The 27,128-nt window shown below is 40.2% G+C and overlaps 1 protein-coding gene across 1 annotated transcript in view; it reads right to left on the minus strand.

Annotated features, from left to right (window-relative positions):
• LOC143818487 (contactin-associated protein-like 4) overlaps positions 1–25,779 on the minus strand; it is a 696,988-nt gene extending 671,209 nt beyond the window's left edge. Inside the window, exon 1 of the mRNA XM_077299784.1 lies at positions 25,245–25,779. Coding sequence (XP_077155899.1) covers positions 25,245–25,329 — 85 coding nt within the window. The 5' untranslated portion in view covers positions 25,330–25,779. The remainder of the gene's footprint in view (positions 1–25,244) is intronic.
• Between the last annotated feature and the right edge of the window lie 1,349 nt (positions 25,780–27,128).

Here is a 27,128-nt window from a genome sequence, read left to right on the forward strand (position 1 = left end):
GATACACAGAAGCTGTATTTGGTACTCTTTAGGCTTTACGCATTACACAGATTGAAACAATTTCACAGATTTTATAACTTGGCTAATGTCCTAAAAACAGCAGGCTATTGAAGCACAAAAAGTACTGCAATGAAAACTATACATAGCAACATCTTAAGAAAATGTCAAAAGACATCCAAAAACAAAAGTGACATCATTCCAGCATTTACACACAGTAAAAGGTCTCAGTCTATTAATGTGCCAGGACTGACATTCTGAACACCGGTGGGGTGTCAATCAAGTAGAAAAAGTAAAATACTTGAAAATAATGAGCATTTTGTTAATACAGACTAATTAAAAAGTTGTGCAACTAAGATTAATAAAAAACTATTTATCAAATCATATTGTTATAAAAATAATAATGAATACATACTGTAAAGTAAATGCCTGGGCATTAAAGGGCATTATGCTTTCACTGCTGCATATAGGGATATGAACAATTTATTGGATATTTTTTTTAATGCATTTTTTTATATATTTACATTTTTTTTCAATTAGGTTTCATTAAAACCTAATTGAATCTTTACAGGCTCTGTGATTCTCTGCACACTGCTGGCTGCAGAAAGAGTTAATTGAGAATTGGCTACTGAATTTGCTCAAACAATGTGTTTGTTCCACTTTTATCCATCTTGATGACAGACCACATCAAAGTTGAGTAAGCAAGAGTGAATCTGCCACAATGTGAATTTAGAGCAAGATTATTATTATTATTATTATTATTATTATTATTATTATTATTATTATTTATGCAGCACCATTGATTCATTGATGGGCAGCACGGTAGCTCAGTGGATAGCACTGTAGCCTTGCAGAGCTGGAGTCCTGGGTTCAAATCCCACCAAGGACTACATCTGCAAGGAGTTTGTATGTTATCCCCATGTTTGCATGGGGGTTCTCGGGTTTCCTTCCACATTCCAAAGACATAATGATAAAGAATTTAGATTGTGAGCCCCATCGGGGACAGTGATGACAATGTTTGCAAACTGTAAAGCGCTGTGGAATATGTTAGCGCTATATTAGAAATAAAGATTATTATTATTGATTCCATGGTGCTGTACATGAGAAGGGGTTACATACAAATTATAGATATCACTTACAGTAAGCAAACTAACAATTAGACTGATACCAGCTCTACCCTCACCTACTGTATCCTCACCCATCCCTTGTAGATTGTGAGCCTTCGTGGGCAGGGTCCTCTCTCCTCCTGTACCAGTTGTGACTTGTATTGTTCAAGATTATTGTACTTGTTTTTATGTACACCCCTCCTCACATGGAATAAATGACGCTATAACAATAAATAAAAATACAGAGGGGCAAGGACAGATAAAGATAAAAGAGAGACAAGTGCCCATAGGGTGAAATGGTATGGTAAATATCAAGTAGAGGGCAAGATACTGCTCACCTGATGAAGTTGTGACTGTCACAACTCCAATAAAAGCCTGTATTTGAGTCAGCCACTTCAGTCTACCAGCAGGTAGAAAATTCCCGTCTTCTGTGCAGTTTATGGATAGAATTATGTTGCAGGAAAAGACAGGTTCTACACTCCAAGGTCAATGCAGGTGGTTTGAGTCAGTAACGCATTACAAAACTAAGTCTTTTTTCAGATACAAACTACAGACCCAGTTGAGTCGGCAGATTCATTCAAATTCAGCCAGAAAATTAGATTCAAAGAATGACTTCATATCATGCATAAAGGCTAAGTCAGATACGCCAGTGCCAGCGAAGAGAGAAGAGACAGAACTGATGCTTTATGAAGCAAGTGAAGGACCTGGAGCTAGCTTTGGTGGCAGAGGCAGGTGACAGTGCCTCAGTGGATCATAACTGTAGACCTGCAGCACTGCGGTATTGGGCTCAAAGCCCACCAAGGACAGCGTCTGCAAGGAGTTTGTATGTTCTACTCAGGTTTGTGTGGGTTTCCTCCCATCCTTCAAAGACATACTGGTAGGGAGTTTAGATTGTGAGCCCCAATGGGGACAGCGATGATCATGATTTCTGTAAAGTGCTGTGGAATTTTCTTAGTAAAATATACAAATACATTAATTCTGAAGCTAGCAGTTTTCAGGGAGCCCACATAAGCCAAATTTTGCTAAATCTTTAATGAAACCTCATTGCAAAATGTTTTGATTTTTTTAGCAAAAATGTATGCATTTAAGTACAGAAAAAAAAATTGCCCCTAAAGGTGTTTATTGTTATGATCCTAGTGGTAGAGGATCTCAGAAGTACCAGCTAAGTCCGCAAACACAAAAACCAGCTCATAGGGAGGTGGTAACTTGGCTGACCGTATATCTGATCCTAGCGCAACAACTAGAAGTAGCCAGGGAACGTACCTACGTTGATTCTAGACGTCTCGCACCAGCCGGAGAACTAACTAACCCTTTCAGAGAAAATAAGACCTCGCTTGCCTCAAGAGAAAGAACCCCAAAGTAATGATACAAGCCCCCCACAAATAATAACGGTGAGGTAAGAAGAAAAGACAAACGTAAGTATGAACTAGATTTAGCAAAGAGAGGCCCACTAATTAATAGCAGAAAATAGGAAGAGAACTTATGCGGTCAGCAAAAACCCTACAAAAATATCCACGCTGAATATCCAAGAACCCCCGCACCGACTAATGGTGTGGGGGGAGAATATCAGCCCCCTAGAGCTTCCAGCAAAAATCAGGAATCACATTGTAACAGGCTGGAACAAAATAGCAGCAATGCGAATAAACAAAAATAAGAAAGCAGGACTTAGCTTATTTTGCAAAAAGCAGGAGACCAGGAGTCAGGAGCAAACAGACATAGACTGACTACATCGATTCCAGGCACTATACTGAGTTTCCAGGAAGTCTAAATAGGAACACCCAAGGCCTAAGGAACCAGGTGGGTACCAACCTGGAGAAAGACAATCCAAGTGTCATACCGCTAGTGATCACAAGAGGGAGCCAAGAAATACAGTTCACAACAGTTTATGTAGGCTTAGCTCAACATTTACTATATAATTATCTGTGGGTCACTTCCATCTTTCTGTCTGTCTGTCTGTAACGGAAATCCCAAGTCGCTGATTGGTCGTGGCAAAACAGCCACGACCAATCAGCGACGGGCACAGTCCGGCTGCAAAATGGCCACTCCTTACTCCCCACAGTCAGTGCCCGCTCCATACTCCCCTCCAGTCAGCGCTCACACAGCGTTAATGGCAGCGATAACGGACCGCATTATGCCACAGTGTAACGCACTCCGTTAACGCTGCTATTGACCCTGTGTGACCAACTTTTTACTATTGATGCTGCCTATTAGCATCAATAGTAAAAAGATCTAATGTTAAAAATAATAAAAAAATAAATAATAGTTAATATACTCACCGTCTGTCAGCCCCTCGGATCAAGAACAGGCCTTTCCCGCTCCTCATACGTCATCTCGTGAGACCGCAATGCACTCTTTGGACCGGAGCACATGAGGAGCATCGGTAAATGCTAAACCTGGATCCAGGGGCCAACGGAAGGTGAGTATATAACTATTTTTTATTTTAATTCTTTTTTTTAACAGAGATATGATGCCCACAATGCTATATACTACGTGGGCTGTGCAATATACTACATGGCTGTGCAATATACTACGTGGGCTGTGCAATATACTACATGGGCTGTGCAATATACTGCGTGGCTGTGCAATATACTACGTAGCTGTGCAATATACTGTGGCTGTGCAATATACTACGTGGGCTATGCAATATACTACGTGGCTGAGCTATATACTATGTGGGCTGTGCTATATACTACGTGGGCTGTGTTATACGCTACGTGGGCTGTTATATACTACGTGGCCTGTGTTATACACTATGTGGGCTGTGTTATACACTACAAGGGCTGTGTTATACACTATGTGGGCTGTGTTATACACTACGTGGGCTGTGTTATATATTGCGTGAGTGGGCTGTTATATACTACATCGCTGTGTTATATGCTATGTGGGCTGTTATACACTCAGTGAGCTGTGCTATATACTACGTGGCTGTGCTATATACTCCGTAGGCTGTGTTATATACTACGTGGCTGTGCTATATACTGCATGGGCAGTGCTATATACTCCATGGGCTGTGCTATATACTACGTGGCTGTTCTATATGCTCCGTGGCTGTGCAACATACTATGTGGCTGTGCTATGTACTACATGGCTGCGCAATATACTACGTGGCTGTGCTATGTACTATGTGGCTTTGCTATACTACGTGGCTGTGCTATATACTACGTGGCCGGCCGTGAACAATCAGCGACAGGCGCAGTCCGAATCCTGTGTATTCAATGTATTATTCTAAAATCTTCATAAATAAACTACATACATATTCTAGAATACCCGATGTGTTAGAATCAGGCTACCATCTAGTATTATATACTGTACATTTAATGTAATGCTCACACACAGTGTACACTGAGCCTAGTATCTGAGCATTTACAGTACATCCAAGCAGAGCGCAGCACATTACCACCTGTACGTTATCTGGTTTTACAGGTTTCATACCAGATCTTTTATTTGAGAATAAGCAGATAGAATATTAAGTGGGGAATTAATTCTCATTAGGTGCAGATTACAGAACTCCTTTTCAAGTATCTCACAACTTCTTATGTCTCTTAGGAAGAACATTTGCATTCACGCGTTTCCATGGAGCTGGTTTTGAAACTTGTTCTCTATTTGGATACAATCTGTAATTTACAGTTTGATTAAAGTCTTAACACTTACCAAAGCAATTCCATCACTGTTTAAAAACTCCAATAAATAAATTTTACAGCATTTCTGCAGGCTTTATGCAACCTGCATAGTATGAATGCCTACAGATCAACCCCTAGTACAGAATGTTATTAAAACTTTATTTTGTGCAGTATTTTTTTCCCACCAGAAGATGTAACTTAGATTTTTCCAAAAAAACCCTCATCTTCTGCATGAATTTATTTTTTTGTCGGTAGATACATTAAAGGTAGTCAAATGTTTTGTATTAATATTTAGTGCAAAGCACCAGCAGATATTCTTCCACTGCCGGGGTCACACTTGTGAGCTCAATGCAAGAAACTAGCATTAATTCCTGGCACTGCCACTTGCTCTCGAGACCGGAGAGGGTGGCTGCACAGAAATACATGCAACCACACGCTCCGTTCCCTAGTGCCGGCCGCAGTGCCGAGTATTGATGCGAGAGACTCGCACGAGTTTCTCGCATTGAACTCGCAAGTGTGACCCCGGCCTAAAGGTCACACTCCTTATCTGACAGTAGAGCTTAGAGATATCTGATTTATTGTAATACAATTTATTCTACTATCAGGGTCAATTTTATGCTGTTTACCTGAACAAATATGGTTTTAATGCATTACCTCTAGTGATGAGCGAATATACTCGTTACTCGAGATTTTCCGAGCATGCTCCTCCGAGTATTTTTAGTGCTTGGAGATTTAGTTTTTCTTGCTGCAGCTGAATGATTTACATCTGTTAGCCAGCTTGATTACATGTGGGGATTCCCTAGCAACCAGGCAACCCCCACATGTACTAATGCTGGCTAACGGATGTAAATCATTCAGCTGCGGCAATAAAAACTAAATCTCCGAACACTAAAAAATACTCGGAGGACCCCCGAGCCTGCTCGAGAAATCTCGAGTAACGAGTATATTCGCTCATCATTAATTACCTCCATGATATGTCACAATCTGCCATACTAAAGGTAGGATGAGAATATATAGAGAGGGCTCAAGAGCTGTTCCGGATCCTACTCTTTAAATTTAAATTACTATAATTGAAAATGCTCCCCAGCATCCATCAACAAGTTACTATGGAGGCTGGGGGTCTGCTGAAGGCATTTATCAACACCATTTTCATAGACTTCTGAAGCTCAGCTATAGGCTGACCTTTAACCCCTTCCCGACCTGTGACACAGCGTATGCATCATGAAAGTCGGTGCCAATCCGACCTGTGACGCATATGCTGTGTCACAGAATGATCGCGTCCCTGCAGATTGGGTGAAAGGGTTAACTCCCATTTCACCTGACATGCAGGGACAGGGGGAGTGGTACTTCAGCCCAGGGGGGGTGGCTTCACCCCCCCGTGGCTATGATCGCTCTGATTGGCTGTTGAATGTGAAACTGCCAATCAGAGCGATTTGTAATATTTCACATAAAAAACTGGTGAAATATTACAATCCAGCCATGGCCGATGCTGCAATATCATCAGCCATGGCTGGAAACACTGATGTGACCCCCCCCCACCGATCGCCCCCCCAAGCCACCGATCTGTGGTCCGCTCCCCTCCGTCTTGTGCTCCGCTCCCCCGTCCTCCTGTCCGCTCCCCCGTACTCCTATGCCACCCCCCCGTGCTCCGACGCCCCCCCGTGCCCCGATCTCCACCCCCTTATACTTACCGAGGCTCCCGGTGTCCATCCGTCTTCTCCATGGGCGCCGCCATCTTCCAAAATGGCGGGCGCATGGGCAGTGCGCCCGCCGAATCTGCCGGCCGGCAGATTCGTTCCAGGTATAGTTTGATCACTGTGATATAACCTATCACAGTGATCAAAAAAAAAAATAGTAAATGACCCCCCCTTTATCACCCCCATAGGTAGGGGCAAAAATAAAAAAAAGAAAATATATTTTTTTCTTTTTCCACTAGGGTTAGAACTAGGGTTAGAACTAGGGGTAGGGTTAGGGGTAGGGTTAGGGGTAGGGTTAGGGTTAGGGCATGTGCACACAGTGCGGATTTGGCTGCGGATCCGCAGCGGATTGGCCGCGGATCCACAGCGGATTGGCCGCGGATCCGCAGCGGATTGGCCGTGGATCCGCTGCGGATTGGCCGCTGCGAATTCGTAGCAGTTTTCCATCAGGTTTACAGTACCATGTACACCTATGGAAAACCAAATCCGCTGTGCCCATGGTACGGAAAATTCCGTGCGGAAACTCTGCGTTGTATTTTCTGCAGCATGTCAATTCTTTGTGAGGATTCCGAAGCGTTTTACACCTGTTCCTCAATAGGAATCCGCAGGTGAAATCCGCACAAAAAAACACTGGAAATCCGCTGTAAATCCGCAGGTAAAACGCAGTGCCTTTTACCTGCAGATTTTTCAAAAATCGTGCAGGAAAAATCTCACACGAATCCGCAACGTGGGCACATAGCCTTAGGGTAAGGGTTGGAATTAGAGTTAGGGTTGGAATTAGGGCTAGGGTTGGAAACAGGGTTAAGATTAGGCTTGTGGTTAGGGTTACGGATAGGGTTAGGGGTGTGTTGCGGTTACAGTTGTGGTTAGGGTTGGGATTAGGGTTAGGGTTGGGATAAGGGTTAGGATTAGGGTTGCGGGTGTGTTGGGGTTAGGGTTGTGGTCAGGGGTGTGTTGGGGTTAGGTGTTGTGAATTCCGTTCTCGGGCTCCCTCCTGTGGTCATGAGTGGTACTTTGTGAGTTCTGTTCTTGGGCTCCCTCTGGTGGCTTTGAGTGTTACGGCTGGTCTGTAGCTGGACTCCAGCTGCCTCGTTTCCTGCTAGGCTTGCTGCCTATTTAACTCCACTTGGACCTTTACTTGTTGCCTGCTGTTGTTGTATTCAGTACTGGTTCAGATCTCTCTGGGACTTCCCTTGTGACCTGTCTCCTCGTGGAGAAGCTAAGTTCATGCTAGTCTATTTTTTCTCATTGCTATTTGAAAATGTTTCTCAGTATATGATGAGTTCAGTCCAGCTTGCTTATATGCTATTTGATTGCTAGCTGGAAGCTCTGGGGTGCGGAGTTGCGCCCCTCACATCGTGAGTCGGTGTGGGGGTCTTTTTGTATTCTGTGCGTGGATAATTTTTGTAGTATTTTATACTGACCGCACAGATTCCTTGCTATCTTCTGACTATTTAATTTTTAATGGGCCTCATTTGCTAAAACCTGTTTTCATTTCTATGTTTGTGTTTTCCTCTTAACTCACCGTTATTATTTGTGGGGGCTGCTCTCACTTTGGGGAAAATTTCTCTGAGGCAAGTGAGGCTTTGTTTCTCTCTAGGGGTAGCTAGTTTCTCAGGCTGTGCAGAGGCGTCTAGGCCGAGTTAGGAACGCTCCACGGCTGCCTATAGTGTGTGTTGATAGGATCAGAATTGCGGTCAGTAAAGTTCCCACATCCCCAGAGCTTGTCCTATGTTTTGGTTTACCTATCAGGTCAGTTCATGTGTTCCTACCACCAGGACCATAACAGTCAGGGTTGTGATGAGGGTTATGGCTACAGTTGGGATTAGGGTTAGGGGTGTGTTGGGGTTAGTGTTGAAGTTAGAATTGAGGGGTTTCCACTGTTTTGGCACATCAGGGGTCTCCAAACGCAACATGGCACCACCATTGATTCCAGCCAATCTTGCGTTCAAAAAGTCAAATAGTGCTCCCTCCCTTCCAAACCTCGACGTGCGCCCAAACAGTGGTTTACCCCCACATATGGGGTACCAGCGTACTCAGGACAAACTGGGCAACAACTGTTGGGGTCCAATTTCCCCTGTTACCCTTGCGAAAATAAAAAATTACTTGCTAAAACATAATTTTTGAGGAAAGAACAATTATTTTTTATTTTCACGGCTCTGCGTTATAAACTTCTGTGAAGCACTTGGGGGTTGAAAGTGTTCACCACACATCTAGATAAGTTCCTTGGGGGGTCTAGTTTCCAAAATGGGGTCACTTGTGGGGTGTTTCTGCTGTTTAGGCACATCAGGGGCTCTGCAAATGCAACGTGACGCCCGCAGACCATTCCATCAAAGTCTGCATTTCAAATGTCACTACTTCCCTTCCGAGCCCTGACGTGCGCCCAAACAGTGGTTTACCCCCACATATGGGGTATCAGCGTACTCACATCAAACTGGGCAACAAATATTGGGGTCCAATTTCTCCTGTTACCCTTGTGAAAATAAAAAATTGCTTGCTAAAACATCTTTTTTGAGGAAAGAAAAATGATTTTTTTATTTTCACGGCTCTGCGTTGTAAACTTCTGTGAAGCACTTGGGGGTTGAACGTGCTCACCACACATCTAGATAAGTTCCTTGGGGGGGTCTAGTTTCCAAAATGGGGTCACTTGTGGGGTGTTTCTACTGTTTAGGCACATCAGGGGCTCTGCAAATGCAACGTGACGCCCGCAGACCATTCCATCAAAGTCTGCATTTCAAATGTCACTACTTCCCTTCCAAGCCCTGACGTGCGCCCAAACAGTGGTTTACCCCCACATATGGGGTATCAACATACTCACAACAAACTGGGCAACAAATATTGCGGTCCAATTTCTCCTGTTACCCTTGTGAAAATAAAAAATTGCTTGCTAAAACATCTTTTTTGAGGAAAGAAAAATGATTTTTTTATTTTCACGGCTCTGCGTTGTAAACTTCTGTGAAGCACTTGGGGGTTGAACGTGCTCACCACACATCTAGATAAGTTCCTTGGGGGGTCTAGTTTCCAAAATTGGGTCACTTGTGGGGGGTTTCTACTGTTTAGGCACATCAGGGGCTCTGCAAACGTAACATGATGCCCGCAGACCATTCCATCAAAGTCTGCATTCCAAAACATCACTACTTCCTTCCGAGCCCCGGCATGTGCCCAAACAGTGGTTTACCCCCACATATGGGGTATCAGCATACTCAGGAGAAACTGGTCAACAACTTTTGGGGTCAAATTTCTCCTGTTACCCTTGGGAAAATTACAAAATTCTGGGCTAAAAAATTTTTTTTGAGGAAAGGAAACACTTATTATTTTCACGGCTCTGCGTTATAAACTTCTGTGAAGCACTTGGGGGTTCAAAGTGCTCACCACACATCTAGATAAGTTCCCTTGGGGGTCTAGTTTCCAAAATGGGGTCACTTGTGGGGAGGTCCTACTGTTTAGGCACATCAGGGGCTCTGCAAATGCAACCTGACGCCCGCAGAGCATTCCATCAAAGTCTGCATTTCAAAACGTCAATACTTCACTTCCGTACCCCGACGTGTGCCAAAACAGTAGTTTACCCCCACATATGGGGTATCAGCATACTCAGGAGAAACTGGAAAACAACTTTTGTGGTCCAATTTCTCCTGTTACCCTTGGGAAAATAAAAAATTGTGGGCTAAAAAATCATTTTTGAGAAAAGAAAAATTATTTTTTATTTTCACGGCTCTGCATTATAAACTTCTGTGAAGCACCTGGGGGTTTTAAATGCTCACTATGCATCTAGATAAGTTCCTTGGGGGGGTCTAGTTTCTAAAATGGGGTCACTTATAGGGGAGCTCCAATGTTTAGGCACACAGGGGCTCTCCAAACGCGACATGGTGTCCGCTAACGATCGGAGCTAATTTTCCATTCAAAAAGTCAAATGGCTCTCCTTCCCTTCCGAGCCTTACCATGTGCCCAAACAGTGGTTTACCCCCACATGTGAGGTATCGGTGTACTCAGGAGAAATTGTCCAACAAATTTTAGGATCCATTTTATCCTGTTGCCCATGTGAAAATGAAAAAATTGAGGCTAAAATATTTTTTTTGTGAAAAAAAAGTACTTTTTCATATTTACGGATCAATTTGTGAAGCACCTGGGGGTTTAAAGTGCTCACTATGCTTCTAGATAAGTTCCTTGGGGGGTCTAGTTTCCAAAATGGGGTCACTTGTGGGGGAGCTCCAATGTTTAGGCACATGGGGGCTCTCCAAACGCGACATGGTGTCCGCTAAAGATTGGAGCCAATTTTTCATTCAAAAAGTCAAATGGCGCTCCTTTCCTTCTAAGCCCTGCCGTGCGCCCAAACAGTGGTTTACCCCCACATATGAGGTATCAGCGTACTCAGAACAAATTGGACAATAACGTTCGTGGTCCAGTTTCTCCTTTTACCCTTGGGAAAATAAAAAAAATTGTTGCTAAAAATCATTTTTGTGACTAAAAAGTTAAATGTTCATTTTTTACTTCCATGTTACTTTTGCTGCTGTGAAACACCTGAAGGGTTAATAAACTTCTTGAATGTGGTTTTGAGCACCTTGAGGGGTGCAGTTTTTAGAATGGTGTCACTTTTTGGTATTTTCAGCCATATAGAACCCTCAAAATGACTTCAAATGTGAGGTGGTCCCTAAAAAAAATGGTTTTGTAAATTTTGTTGTAAAAATGAGAAATCACTGGTCAAATTTTAACCCTTATAACTTCCTAGCAAAAAAAAAATTTGTTTCCAAAATTGTGCTGATGTAAAGTAGACATGTGCAAAATGTTATTTATTAACTATTTTGTGTCACATAACTCTCTGGTTTAACAGAATCAAAATTCAAAATGTGAAAATTGCGAAATTTTCAAAATTTTCGCCAAATTTCCATTTTTTTCACAAATAAACTCAGAAATTATCGACCTAAATTTACCTCTAACATGAAGCCCAATATGTCACGAAAAAACAATCTCAGAATCGCTAGGATCCGTTGAAGCGTTCCTTAGTTATTACCTCATAAAGGGACACTGGTCAGAATTGCAAAAAAAGGCCAGGTCATTAAGGCCAAAATAGGCTGGGTCATGAAGGGGTTAAAATAGACCACGATTTACACTATATACTTTAATCAGTCTAAGAAATAAAGTAAAAATCTAAAAAAACAACTGTTTAAATCACCATTTCCCAGTTTTAAAATAAATTAATATTGATAAAAAATGTAATAAAAGCAACTGGGATCACTGCATACATAAAATTCTGTTCTATCAAAATATAAAATTATTTAAAACGTATGTAGAATGCCGAAAAGAAAATGCCTGATTTTTCAGTCACCACTATTGCTCCCCAAAAATTAAATAAAAGGTGTTCAGTAATCCAATGAGCATCATCATATTAGCAGTGAATACCACAAGTTATTGTTTTCCGAATTTCTGCTCTGTGATCTTTTTAAAAGTCAATGGCGGAAGAATATTGATCAGTTAGAAAGAAACTATATGATTCAACACAATTTATAGCAGTATCATATGAATCAGCATTCATAAATATTACATGTAATAAAACAAAAGAACCGCTTGTATTTTATGTTGTTAACTGATCAATACTACATTGGAAATAAATAGCACTATTGTTATGAATCCATCAACTAAAAAAGGCTACCATGGACAGTCTTGGCAATGGTCTCTCTGCATAGCTGGTCCTTAAAGTACCCTAGTGTTCACTGAATTACAACATTCGTGACAGAGGCCTTCAGACTCTATTCACATAGCAACTGCTGGCTGGTGGAGCGAGTTGGGAAAAGATGTGTCAACTAACCAAGGACAGTGGTAAAATCAATCTAATCGATCAGTCAGGGCATAGCAGGGTTTAACTCCAGGGGATCACACAGAGACATTGGCACATTATTATGGTGCTCTAAAACAGTATAAACAATGTGACAGCAAAGAATTGGGGTACATTTTAAATTTAAAAAGGGTGCATTGTGCCTCAAGTGACCACCAAAGCTGTTCTGCAATTTGTGGCATCTGACAATAGTGGATTTATGGGAGGAAATCAAAGTACTCAGAGAAAACCCACCCAAATATGGGCAGAACATACAAACTCCTTGCAAGTGTTATCCTTGGTGGGATTTGGAACTCAGCGCAAGGCAAAGCAACAGCTTTAACCACTGAGCCACCTGCTGTCCTAATCTCTCAATTACATTGTGTTCTTGTAATGAAGCTAAACTAGCAGAATAGGAAAAAGGATTAAGAGGCTAGCACTCCTTTGGAAAATATTGTAAATAATATAATGTTGACTCATCTATGTAGGTTTAACTAATATAGGCACACCGGGTAAGTAAAGGTACCTTCACACGAAACGACTTTACAACGTGAACGACAACGATCCGTGATGTTGCAGCGTCCTGGATAGCGATATCGTTGTGTTTGACACGCAGCAGCGATCTGGATCCCGCTGTGATATCGCTGGTCGTTGAATAAAGTTCAGAACTTTATTTGGTCGTCAGACCGGCGTGTATCGTCAGGTTTGACACCAAAAGCAACGATACCAGCGATGTTTTACGCTGGTAACCAGGGTAAATATCGGGTTACTAAGCGCAGGGCCGCGCTTAGTAACCCGATGTTTACCCTGGTTACCAGCGTAAAAGTAAAAATAACAAACAGTACATGCTCACCTTCGCGTCCCCCGGCGTCCGCTTCCTGCTCTGACTGAGCGCCGGCCCTAAAGTGAAAGTAAAAGCACAGCGGTGACGTCACCGCTCTGCTGTTAGGGCCGGCACTCACACAGTACAGGAAGCGGACCCCGGGGGACGCGCAGGTGAGTATGCACTGTTTGTTATTTTTACTTTTACGCTGGTAACCATGGTAAACATCGGGTTACTAAGCGTGGCCCTGCGCTTAGCGACCCGATGTTTACCCTGGTTACCCGGGGACCTCGGCATCGTTGGTCGCTGGAGAGCGGTCTGTGTGACAGCTCCCCAGCGACCACACAACGACGCTGCAGCGATCAGCATCGTTGTCGCTATCGCTGCAGCGTCGCTTCGTGTGAAGGTACCTTAACTGTATCCTGAACCTCAGTTTTATATAGGTTAAAGCTAGAAATGAGTGAATGTATTTAAGTAAAATTTAATTCTGCTTGAATATTCTCCTTGAATTTAACAATTTGCATGTGCCAAAATGTGTATTCATTTGTAATTCACTTCTGCCCGAATTCACCAAAATAGCGACCACTGGCTACTAAAAAAACTGTTATGCTTTTATCCCTATTTCTGCATATGTGCGTAGAAGAAGGTCATGGGACACATATTGTTGTCATGATATCACAACATTTTGCTTTTGCAGGACCCTCCCTCAGAGCCGGAATATCAAACTGAGCTGCGGTGATAAGACAATGTGGTAAGGACTGCATGGGTGACAGAAGTGATGGAGCTAGATTTCTTTTTTTTTTCTTAAGAGACTGCAAAGCATAATAAGATACATTAAATTAAAGAAATAAAACTTGAATCAAATTTCTTTCTAAAATCAGAGTAAACAGGCAAATTCAAAATTTGCTTGATCAAAATTTGGTTCTCGTGGTAACTAGTGTTGAGCATTCCGATACTGCAAATATCGGGTATCGGACAATATTCACTGTATCGGAATTCCGATACCAAGTTCCGATATTTTTGTGATATCGGAAATCGGAATCGGAAGTTCCTATAAGTTCCCAGGCGTGTGCGGTGCGTATGGTTCCCAGGGTCTGGAGGAGAGGAGACTCTCCTTCAGGCCCTGGGATCCATATTCATGTAAAAAATAAAGAATAAAAATAAAAAATATGGATATACTCACCCCTCCGACAGACCCTGGACCTCAGCGGTGCAGCCGGCAGCCTCCGTTCCTAAGAATGCAGTGAGTGTAGGACCTGCGATGACGTCGCGGCTTGTGATTGGTCGCGTGAGCGGTCTCATGAGCGGTCACGTGACCAATCACAAGCCGCGACATCATCGAAGGTCCTTCACTCTGCATTCTTAGGAACGGAGGCAGACGCTTGCAGCGGTGACAGCCAGGGGCCATCCGAGGGTGAGTATATCCATATTTTTTATTTTTATTCTTTATTTTTTACATGAATATGGATCCCAGGGCCTGAAGGAGAGTTTCCTCTCCTTCAGACCCTGGGAACCATCCAGGATCACTTCCGATATTTGTGTCCCATTGACTTGTATTGGTATCGGGTATCGGTATCGGCGATATCCGATATTTTTTGGATATCGGCCGATCCAATCCGATACCGATACTTTCAAATATCGGAAGGTATCGCTCAACGCTAGTGGTAACAGGTAATCTCCTTGACTCCTTGACTCTGCTTATACATCCAATTCAATATATGACCTACCGATGTAGCTTACCAGGTCACACAAAAATGTTTCAGCTCTATACTTCATTCAGATTTTGGTATAGAAAAAAATGACATATTAAAAAGATAAATGTAACAACATTTTAATTTGACACTTATCTAGTTATGGTCCAAAGATGCAGCAAATGTTAGAGTGACACATTTAATGGCTTGTTCTCATTCAGGTTAAAGAGGCTGTCCACTACTTTATCATTGATGACCTAGCCCATATGACTATCTGGCTACCTAGCCCCTAGCCTATGACTGACCCATAGATCTTAAAAGTTCATTTCCTATAAGTGAAATGTGGATTTCTCTGGAATAAGACATTGGATTGTAGATATTAGGGTATCATTTTATTCAACGTTCTATCACCTACATGCCCACTATATAGGCGGCTTGATCCTACTGACAGATTCCCTTTACAGACAACCTGTTACCAGGTCAAATGTGTCCATGCAGAAAATTGTGTATTTTATTTAGAGTTAATTGTTGTGATCTTTAACATGGAGGAGAAGGAGGCATTACGCACAGGATTCTTTGTGATATATTGTTAGGGCGTTTTGCTTTAAAGTCCTATGAGCATGGCCCCCATACTAAAGCCCATAAAATCAGTGCTGAATAAAAAGACCCAGATCTGAAACGATATGCTGGATGAAAAAATGGAACACTCAGGGAGCAGCGGTACTAAAATAAGAGAAGTCACTTTTGATCTTGTGTCAGGTCTCCTTTAATTTAAACAATGGTCGCTATGGAAGCTGACATGGGCAATAAATAAATCTAAACTTGATCTATAAAACTATAATGTTAATGCATCATATGTATTCATCACTTAATTTACAAAACCTTCGCAACAATTTATGTATTTGACAAATCCACTAAAAGCAAAATGTTAAGTTTCTTTGCGATAAAAAACCCAATCTCAAAGTCTTGTGTGGAATTGAATGTAGCAGAGGGCATACAGCATCTAGCAGCAGTATTCTCCATCCTTGGATTTTTCTTTTTTATTATGTACAATAATATCATTAAATCAAAGAAATTATAATTAGTCATGTTTGACACTGATTAACAGAAATTAAAGCCAATGTCAAAGTGAAACCATCACTACAAAGGAATAATAATTGATTACAATAATGAGACACAAAATAATTGAATATCTACATTTTAAATCCATTACATTCAGTGATTAGTAGAGGCACCTTTGGGAGCAATTAAAGCGCTGACACTTTGTGGATAAGTCTCTATAATCTTGGTCACTGCAGGACCTCAAAGGGATTGCCAAGATGTAAACAACAGTACGATTTGCTCATTCCCATGGCCTGTGCCTGGTATTGCGGCTTGGGCCCTATTCTTGTGGAATTATCAAATCATAGAACTATGCCTTTTCCACATGTCCATTAGAAACCAATAGTCAGTATTTTTATATTTTGTCAATGGTGCTAAACTTATTCCTTTATAGCAAAGGAATGGCCAACAGGAACCTGAATAATAAGAGTTATAAGCATTTCAACCTTCTTGAAACAAATGCACCTATAAAATTACTTGAAGTCATTTGAATACTCATTATATCCATTTATCTTATTATATAAATTCTTAAAGGGGTTGTCCAGACTTGAGTCAAAAGTTTGTAGTTACTCTATATAACTGCAGACTGCTAAATTGTGACAGTTATCCCTTAGTATTTCTTGTGCGGGCAGGCTGCCACGTGACCACATTAATGCAATGGTTTTCTTGTGACCACATCCCAACCAGTTTCATCTGTCTCTATCAATTCTACGGTGGTCAGCGCTCAAATCAAGCCAGCGATTCTGCTACATACAGGCCATCTGATCATCGCCTGTATGTAGCAGGGCCAATCGGGTTATGGCTGCTTCTAGTCTCCCATGGAGACTGTTTAAGCATACCATAAGTAAAAAAAAATGTTTTTAAAAATATAGAAAATAATTAAAAAATATATAACATTTCAAATCTCCCCCCTTTTGTCCCATTCAAAATAAAATGAAAAAAAACATCAAACACACATATTTGGTATCCCCACATTCAGAATCACCCGATCTATCAATATAAAAAAAGAAATAACCGATAGCTAAACAGCTTAATGAAAAAAGTCAAATCTTCAGAATTACATATTTTTTGTCGCCGCAACATTGCATTAAAATGCAATAATGGCGATCAAAAGATTGTATCTGCACCAAAGTGGTATCTTTAAAAAGACAGCTCAGCACTCAAAAAATAATCCCTCACGCAACCTGAGATCACGAAAAATGGAGACGCTAAGGGTATCGGAAAATGGTGCAATTTATTTTTTTTTTACAAAATTTTGGAATTTTTTTTCATCACTTAGATAGAAAACAACCTATATACGTTTGATGTCTATGAACTCGTAATGCCCTGGAGAATCATAATTGCAGGTCAGTTTTACATGTGAATGTAGTAAAATAGCAAAACAAAAAACAATTGTGGAATTGCACTTTTTTTGCAATTTCACCACACTTTGTATTTTTTTGCTTTACAGTACACGATATGTTAAAACCAATGATGTCATTCAAAAGTACAATTCAATCCACAAAAAACAAGCCCTCACATAGCGATAATGTTGGAAAAATAAAAAAGTAAAAATAAAAAAGTTTTGGCTCTGGGAAGAAGGGGAGCAAAAAACGAAAACGCAAAAATGAAAATACCTCAGGTCATGAAGGGGTTAAATCTAATGTATTTGGCTGTCACATTACAATTACAGGACTCAAAGGTAGAACATTATTCAATGTATTAAAATTGAATGAATGTGCATTGTGTAGAGAGCTATTTTAATTCCAGTATTATATTGAAAAAAAAATCTGTTGCTTCCCAGAAACAGGGTTATGTTTGCACATGGGTTTTGTCTGGTACTGCAACTCAGCCATATTCAAGTGACTGGAGAAGAACTGCAATGTTTAGGCTATGTGCACACGGTGAGGATTTGCCTGCGGATCCGCAACAGTTTTCCATCAGGTTTACAGTACCATGTAAATCTATGGAAAACCAAATCCGCAGCGACATGGTGCGGAAAATTCTGTGCGGAAACGCAGCATGTCAATTGTTTGTGTGGATTCCACAGCGTTTTACACCTGCTCCTCAATAGGAATCCGCAGTTGTAAAATTGTAGGTGGAATACGCACAAAAAACGCTGGAAATACTCAGTAAATATGTAGTAATTCCACAGGTAAAACACAGCGCATTTTACCTGTGGATTTTTCAAAAACGGTGCGGAAAAATCTGCACACAAATCCGCAACGTGGGCACATAGCCTAAAGTAATGTAATCTACTTGTGTGACACAATTTCTGGGAAAACAGCAGACTGTAAATCATTTTGCTAGTCTCAAACAATCCTTCTAAAAAGATTACTTTGTGTTAACCGGAGAATTATATTAAAAAATTGTGTTATTTTGTAGTATTTCTTAATGAAAAAAGATGACATCCCTGGTAGGGAAAAAAGGGGAATTGATACTTTTTATGAAACTGTATAGTTTACTGACGAAGGCAAACATTTCTTCTAGGTTAAAAGATACAGATATTCTCATCTCATACATAGGATATGCCATTAATGTATATGAGATGGGGACCTGCATCTACCTCAAATATCAGGCTCCAGCTGTCAACAGAGACACTGTTGGAATTCTCAAAATAAATGTACGTTCCAATTGTTGGACCCACATTTATAATACAGTAATAGTGCATCCTATATTGTACATATACAATATGAGAATAACCTGTATCATGGGTTACCACATTAATGTCCAGAGATATTTTCTCAAGTACATTAAAAGGAATTTATCTCCACAAAATGTTGAAAACAAACAATTGAAACCAAGCATTAGGGACATAATCCTAATAAAAATGGTATATTTAGTGACTAGACTTTCTCTTGCATTTGCTTTAAATTGTTCTTTCTTCAAATATTCTAATGAGTGACTCTATGCACTCTTAGCATAGTGGTAGGGCAGGCAGTGGGAGGGGAGGGGGCGAATTGAGCAATTACCCAAGGCCCCTACAACCCTAGGGCCTCCCAGAATTTCCAAAGAAACTGCATTGACAATAGCAGTTCTGCATTTTCAGTCTAGTTCTGATGTTGAGACTGCTTCAGGATTTTTCGTGACATGATGATCATATGACCATGATGATACCAAAGGTCCTGTTTCATGCAGTAGTTAGAAAAACTTAAAAAGAAACTAATAAATCCTCTATTGTGTGTGTAGGTGAGATTAAACTGCTCGGCTATGTCCAGGATGCACTGAGCACCTCATTAGCATATTTTAACCAGGATCGAGTTCTGAAAAACGTAGCAATGGATTAGGAGAATAAAGGCATGATTACTATTAGGGCTCTGTCCCATACAAGGGGATGTACTTGGTTTGAACAGACATTTTGTACTGGCAAACTCATTTTAAATTATTTTTTTAAAAATGGGAGTAACCCCAGAAATGATTAATTTTTACAACATTTTTGTAGTAATTTCATACAAACTTTAAACACAGATGCAAAGGGCCTGTTTCTTTAAGACTGGCATTTTGTATACCATGGTTGTTAACCCCTTTCTGACCTCGGACGCGATAGTACGTCTGAGGTCAGAAGCCCCACTTTGATGCAGGGCTCCGGCGGTGAGCCCGCATCAAAGCCAGGACATGTCAGCTGTTTTGAGCAGCTGACATGTGCCCGCAATAGCAGCGGGTGAAATCGCGATTCACCCGCCACTATTAACTAGTTAAATGCCATCAGGCCGGAAAGGAGTGCATCGCCGACCCCGTCACATGATCGGGGGTCAGTGATGCTTCTGCATAGTAACCATAGAGGTCCTTCAAACCTCTATGGTTACTGATGCCGGTTTGCTGTGAGCGCCACCCTGTGGACGGCGCTCATAGCAAGCATGCAATTCAGCTACATAGCAGCGATCTGATGTTCGCTATTATGTAGCAGAGCCGATTGAGTTGTGCCAGCTTCTAGCCTCCCATGGAGGCTATTGAAGCATGGCAAAAATAAAAAAAAGTAAAAAAAGTGAAAAAAATAAATAAATAAAAGTTTAAATCACCCCCGTTTCACCCCATTCAAAATAAAATAATAAAAAAATCAAACCTACACATATTTGGTATCGCCACGTTCAGAATCGCCCGATCTATCAATAAAAAAAGCATTAACCTGATCGCTAAACAGCATAGAGAGAAAAAATTTGAAACAACAGAATTATGTTTCTTTGGTCGCCGTGACATTGCATTAAAATGCAATAATGGGCGATCAAAAGAACGTATCTGCACAAAAGTAGTACCAATAAAAACGCCAGCTCAGCACGCAAAAAATAAGCCCTCAACCGACCCCAGATCATGAAAAATGGAGACGCTTCGTGTATCGGAATATGGCGCAATTTTTTTTTCTTTTTTTAGCAAAGTTTGGAATTTTTTTCACCACTTAGATAAAAGAGAACCTAGACATATTTGGTGTCTATGAACTCGTACTGACCTGGAGAATCATAATATCAGGTCAGGTTTAGCATTTAGTGAACCTAGCAAAAAAGCCAAACAAAAAACAAGTGTGGGATTGCACTTTTTTTGCAATTTCACCGCACTTGGAATTTTTTTCCCGTTTTCTAGTACAAAACATGGTAAAACCAATGGTGTCGTTCAAAGTTACAACTCGTCTCGCAAAAAATAAGCCCTCACATGGCTATATTGATGGAAAAATAAAAAAGTTATGGCTCTGGGAAGGAGGGGAGCGAAAAACGAACACGGAAAAACGGAAAATCCCAAGATCATGAAGGGGTTAAAGTGCCCCAGAGTAGGTTGTGCCAAATTATTTTATAGAATTTGGAGCATTTTTTTGCTGCCAATCAGCACTGTAAAAAAATGTACTTTTGTCCTGGATTAATGTGAATTTCATAATTTGCAACAATTTTGTCCTCTAAACTATGGTGAATTTGTTGGACTCACCCATCAACATCCCCAAATATGGTAAGTTCCAAACACCTTTCAAAAAGTTATTAGAGCTGGCGAGGAGTGATGTAAAAAATAAATAATAAATAGATAAAGCATAATATATCCTATGAAATCACTAAATAAGACCAACTGTAGCCCATGAAACAATGTGGCTCTATCTGTGGGGAGAAAAAGAGAACATTTACTCTACTTTCAGACACCTCCGATACATATACTGTATTGTCTTCCAGTACTTGCAAAAAAAGGGGCAACGATAGGAAAATAGAGCTACCTGTAGCAGTATGGATGTGCCTTCTGCACAATTACCCATGCTCAATAAGACAATACATTTCTCATCTCTAGTTCTAATTCATACTTGATGAGAAATGTAAATTTATCAAAAGTCTTCAAAATGTTTAACACACCTCAAAATCATGCTACAAAAACCCCCAATCCCCAGACTATAATCCGGAAAAAAGGTGTGGACTAAGTTAAATTTCAATTTAAAATCATCTTTAATAAATATATAATAAAATACACAGAAAAAACAGAAAAATTCACAGTACATATGATGGGGACAGTGAAATACCCTAAATCGGGTAGCTGCCAAACTCAATTAATAATATCACAATCTCAGAATAAATATTTAACACATGAATTGTATGTTCAAATACATATATTACTGGGCCATTATATAGCAAAAAAGTGCATAGTGCCTATTAAAGTGGGGTAAAAACACCCTCAATGCAATGCTATATATGCATATAAACAGCCATCCTACAGCCTTTCATATAAGGATATAATAAAAAGCTGGCATAAAGAGATTGGTAGATCAGCTGTTTCCCGATGGCACTGTCCCCAACACCCCTTGACAGCGCCGTTTCGCCTAAATGGCTTCCTCAGATATGGGACATATCTGAGGAAGCCATTTAGGCGAAACGGCGCTGTCAAGGGGTGTTGGGGACAGTGCCATCGGGAAACAGCTGATCATGTAAGTTAACATTTACCAATCTCTTTATGCCAGCTTTTTATTGTATCCTTATATGAAAGGCTGTAGGATGGCTGTTTATATGCATATATAGCATTGCATTGAGGGTGTTTTTACCCCACTTTAATAGGCACTATGCACTTTTTTGCTATATAATGGCCCAGTAATATATGTATTTGAACATACAATTCATGTGTTAAATATTTATTCTGAGATTGTGATATTATTAATTGAGTTTGGCAGCTACCCGATTTAGGGTATTTCACTGTCCCCATCATATGTACTGTGAATTTTTCTGTTTTTTCTGTGTATTTTATTATATATTTATTAAAGATGATTTTAAATTGAAATTTAACTTAGTCCACACCTTTTTTCCGGATTATAGTCTGGGGATTGGGGGTTTTTGAGGAGAAATGTCCCTTATAGCCTAGACAATTTTGATTTCTATATTTATTTTATATTTAGTTTTATATTTTAAAATTCTATTCCCCTCGCTTTGATAACAAAAAATTGCAACATGTTACAAAGTAAAGCACAGCAGCAATCCTATGCTTCAAGATCCAAGAAATTGTTTTCTTTAAGGTATCGGCATTGTGATAGACACAAAGTCAATGTCAGGTGGAGTCTCAGCCTAGTGAAATGGGTTTCATTTAAGAAAGTTCTCGGTCAGCAACAGAATCCCAATGTTATATTTCCTCCTTCGGCGATTGGTATTGACATCTACGTTTTAAAGAAATGCTTATTTGAGTCACAAAAGTTTTTCTACATCAGAAGAAATTAAAAGCTTAGCTTAAATCATAATCACTTGTCTGTTAATAAATAAAAGCTTATACATCAACAATGCCATTATCCAGCGAACCCTTCTGGTATACTGTATGTAGATAATGATGTAAAAGAGCTGCATGTAATACAATGGTTCCTTTATAATTCACAAAATTAGGGATTCTGATAGATTTGACTCCTGTCCCATAGAGATCACAATTATGATACATGGCAAACGCTGGTCTACTAGATTAACCAACCCCGTGACCCAAAATGTTTTCACATCTTATAAAAGTTCGATTTTGTTACTACAATGAAGCCCAAAAAGCAGTTTATTATTCCCACTTTCCAACTGCTTACCTGTCAGTACCTGATCGGTCTGGGAGGATTAGATTGGTTTATTTTGCCACTAAAAGAAGTTTTTTGTGTTATCAAAAGTAAATTATTAAGTATTTTAGCCTTTTCTAAAAGAGAGAGAAAAAAAACCTTCGTGAAATATACGGTACAGTTTGGTCGGTGATGTCTAGATCTTCCTCTAATTAACCTCATAGTTTCACTTTCCTACAAGTTTAAAGCGTTTTAAGCACCGAACCCCATTAATGATAAATACCTAGTTTGATGTTTGGGGCAATTCTCTCCATCTCGTTGCGAAGCATTTTTCCACTGAGACGACACTGTACTTTATTTATTAGTACCTCCTGACCCAGTTTCAGCCTGCCAGCCAGGTCCTGATTTACTGACTGACTGATTTACTATATCAGGGACTAAAACAGATAAAAGAAGTAGCTGCAAACTTGTTGTGGCTTGTTGCAATAACTTTACAACGGAATGTGTATACCTGGTCTTTTCCTTTTGTTCCCCTACATTAAAAAAGTGAGTCAACAATGCTAACAGATCTGCAATACTAGATCTATAATAACTACTAATTGAAATACTCAAATGTATCTTTCCAAACTATATTCATTTAGACTCGGTGGCTCAGTGGTTAGCACTCGGTGGTCCTGGGTTCAAATCTCACCAAGGACATCTGTTTGTATATTCTTCCTATATTTGGGGGTCTCCAATTTCCTCCCGCACTGCAAAGACAGACATACTGATAGGGAATTTAGATTGTTAGCCCAATAGGGACAGTGATGATAAGCGCTAAGGAATACGATGACGCTATATAAGGAACAAATAATAAAATGCACTGTATCTCCATCACAGTAGTAATGCATGTTAAAGTAAGACTACAGAATAGTAAATGCACTACATGCTACCTGTCCTATAATAAAAACCAGATTAATATAAGAATAAAGTCATGTTACATGATGATTTCAGAAATGATTTATAGATCATGCCTGGTTTACTGTAAATGACTTTGAACACCATTTTCTCTGAATTTCTTATGCGCTTCTGTAGTAGGCACTTTGTAGCGTTTTAATATTTTATTCCCCGTGCTGCAGCAGCTTGGGCTACTGGAATTGTTAGAGTGACCTCTAGCGCTTCAGCTGCTGTCTGCTACAACCACACATCGTCCTAATGGATTTCTGTACAACGGCTTCTTTCTATTCCATGTCGCTTACTATGTCTGACTATGATTGGCTGCCCGCAGTGGTAAATTCAAATGTACAGAATTGATAAAATCCCTATGTATATGTACTGAGCAGAATTAACCACTTCCTCACTGTCGCTAAAATCCCTAAGAATGAAGAAATGTTAGAAATAAGAGGAAACACTGCACTGATGTCCGATTGTAGGGATTATTGGGTAAGAAACTGCATCTTTCAGCCTTGTTTAAATGCTCCAGAATAGCTGGAGTCTACCCTGCCATCATGTCCTCAAAAAAAAAAAGACTTCATTCACTACTAGACTCCACTTCAATATTACTCCAATATTACTCAAATATTAGCAAAATGTGGCATTGACGGAAATCCATAAATCTCTCCATCACCAGACTGTAATGTAAAGCAAATTTGGTCTGTTGGATGCATTGGAAATAAATGAAGCAATATAACACAGGGGAAGGCGGCAAGCAACGTGCAGGATGTAGCATTATAAAGGTGAAGGATCCGGCTTCCAGGATAATATCACAAACATTACATTTTAATTACTCCAGTGAAAAGGTGAATATACCTGCTTTCCAAAAGGTGGAAGTGAGCACCCGCCAGAAAAACCAACGAGTTTCAAATGCTATAGCGTTCTCAGTCCTGGTATATATATATATATATATATTTATTTTTTAATGGAGTAACCAAAATTTGATGTTTTATGTATGTAAAATGGAAGCTGGATCCTTTCCCTTTCTTGGGCATATCTGACTAAAATGCCATGCGGTGGCGAGCTGGCCGGCTTCCCGGATTCATTTTGGAAAAGGTGAGTTGGATCATTTTGTTTGAGCATTATATAGACCCTGGCTCCATCCCGAGCGGCAGTAAAGCACCACAAGTACCATATATCCAGTGTATGTCTGTGCCATGTGAGGTCTCCTGTGTCTGGGTCTCAGTGCATGTGTATGATAGCCATCAGCTCAGACTAAAAGTAAGGCAGGAGGTAATAAAGTGACACATTACATTATGAGAGGTGGTTAGCCATGGCACAGACTAGGCACATACTGTAGAACTGTACTATAAAGGGGCATAGAAACTTTTCCCCTCAGTCATGTAGTGCTGCACTGAGGACTTGCAGTTACACACACAATGTGACACTGTGTCCTGACCTCTCCAGCATTTCAGCACTTGGACAGAGCACAGTCACAGTGTGACACAGGAGAGTAGGAAACATTGGAATACTTACATGTACTGGCTGTCACCACAGAGACCGGAGCATTCACCAAGAGCAGGATGATCACCTTGCTAAAGATTGATGTGGAAAAATCCATCCTAAATCCAGAGTACAGGAAACTGCCAGCGTCCTCACTACTTGCCCTTTGCCTCTTCTTCACTTGATGTCTAGCAGTGGCTTCTAGCTGGCAGACAGCTGAGACTAGTGCACCCCTGGAGCTTCTCACAAAGGCACCAGCACCAGCAGAACCAGTAACACCAGCAGAACCAGTAACACCAGCACCAGCAGCCTCTTCTGGCGGGAGACTCTCTCCAGTCTCACACAATCACTCAGGGCTAAACTGTCAGCCCGCTCCCCTGTCAGCCCGGTTACTGAAGCCTGGCGCTCACTGTGTGTCCTGCGAACCCCTTGTGGTGACAGCTGGGAAATGTGACTGCGATGAAATGCAGACACTTCAGTATCAGGCAGCTCTGCACATGGGCATCAGGGCACGGGCTCCTGCAGATGTCTGCTCGGCTCCTCTCTGCCCACAGCACTGAGCCACACTACATGGAACTGGGTGCGGGGAGAAGGAGGCTGGCACAGCAAGTCCGCGGGAGCTGGGGCACAGCCACTAGGGTCAGGCACAATAGGGTGATGGAGAGATAATAGATAGATAGATAATAGATAGATAGATAGATAGATAGATAGATAGATAGATAGATAGATATGGGATAGATAATAGATATAGATAGATAGATAGATAGATAGATAGATAGATAGATAGATAGATAGATATGGGATAGATAGATAGATAGATAGATAGATAGATAGATAGATAGATAGATAGATAGGAGATAGATAGATAGATAGATAGATATGGGATAGATAATAGATATAGATAGATAGATAGATAGATAGATATGGGATAGATAGAGAGATAGATAGAAGATCGATAGACAAGCAGACAGATAAATAGATTGATGATAGATAGACCGATAGATAGAAATCTTTCTATTTTTGTATCTATTATCTAATTTTATAGGAAGAAAAGCACAGACATATAAGCACTTTGGGTGCAGGGACTCCCACACTTGGAATCTCTTCCTTGCTAAACAGTATAAAGTAGAAAAAAGAGGCAGCACTCCAATACTTATCCAAATACAAAAAGATCTTTAATAGCCCTCATTATGCTATCATGGCTATTAAAGTCCTTTTTCTTTGGATAAGTATTGGAGTGCTGCCTCTTTTTTCTATTATCTATCTATATCTATCTCCTATCTATCTCCTATCTATCAATCTATCCCATATCTATCTATCTATCTATCTATCTATCTATCTATCTATCTATCTATCTATCTATCTATCTGTCTATCTCCAATCTATCTATCATCTATATTCTATCTATCTATCTATCTATCTATCTATCTATCTATCTATCTATCTATCTATCTATCTAGCTATCTATCTATATCTATCTCCTATCTATCTATCTCCTATCTATCTATCTATCTATCTATCTATCTATCTATCTATCTATCTATCTAGCTATCTATCTATATCTATCTCCTATCTATCTATCTCCTATCTATCTATCTATCTATCTATTATCTATCTATCTATCTATCTATCTATCTATCTATCTATCATCTATATATCTCCTATCTATTGATCTGTCTATCTGTCTATCTATCTCCTATCTATCTATCTATCTGTCTGTCTATCTCCTATCTATCTATCTATCTATCTATCTATCTATCTATCTATCTATCTATCTATCTATCTACTGTATCTATCTATCATCTATGTTATATCTCTATCTATCTATCTATCTATCTATCTATCTATCTATCTATCTATCTATCTATCTATCTATCTATCATCTATCTCCTATCTATCTCCTATTTATCTATATAT

This window comes from Ranitomeya variabilis, chromosome 1 (assembly GCF_051348905.1).
Source record: "Ranitomeya variabilis isolate aRanVar5 chromosome 1, aRanVar5.hap1, whole genome shotgun sequence".
Lineage (NCBI taxonomy): Eukaryota > Metazoa > Chordata > Amphibia > Anura > Dendrobatidae > Ranitomeya > Ranitomeya variabilis.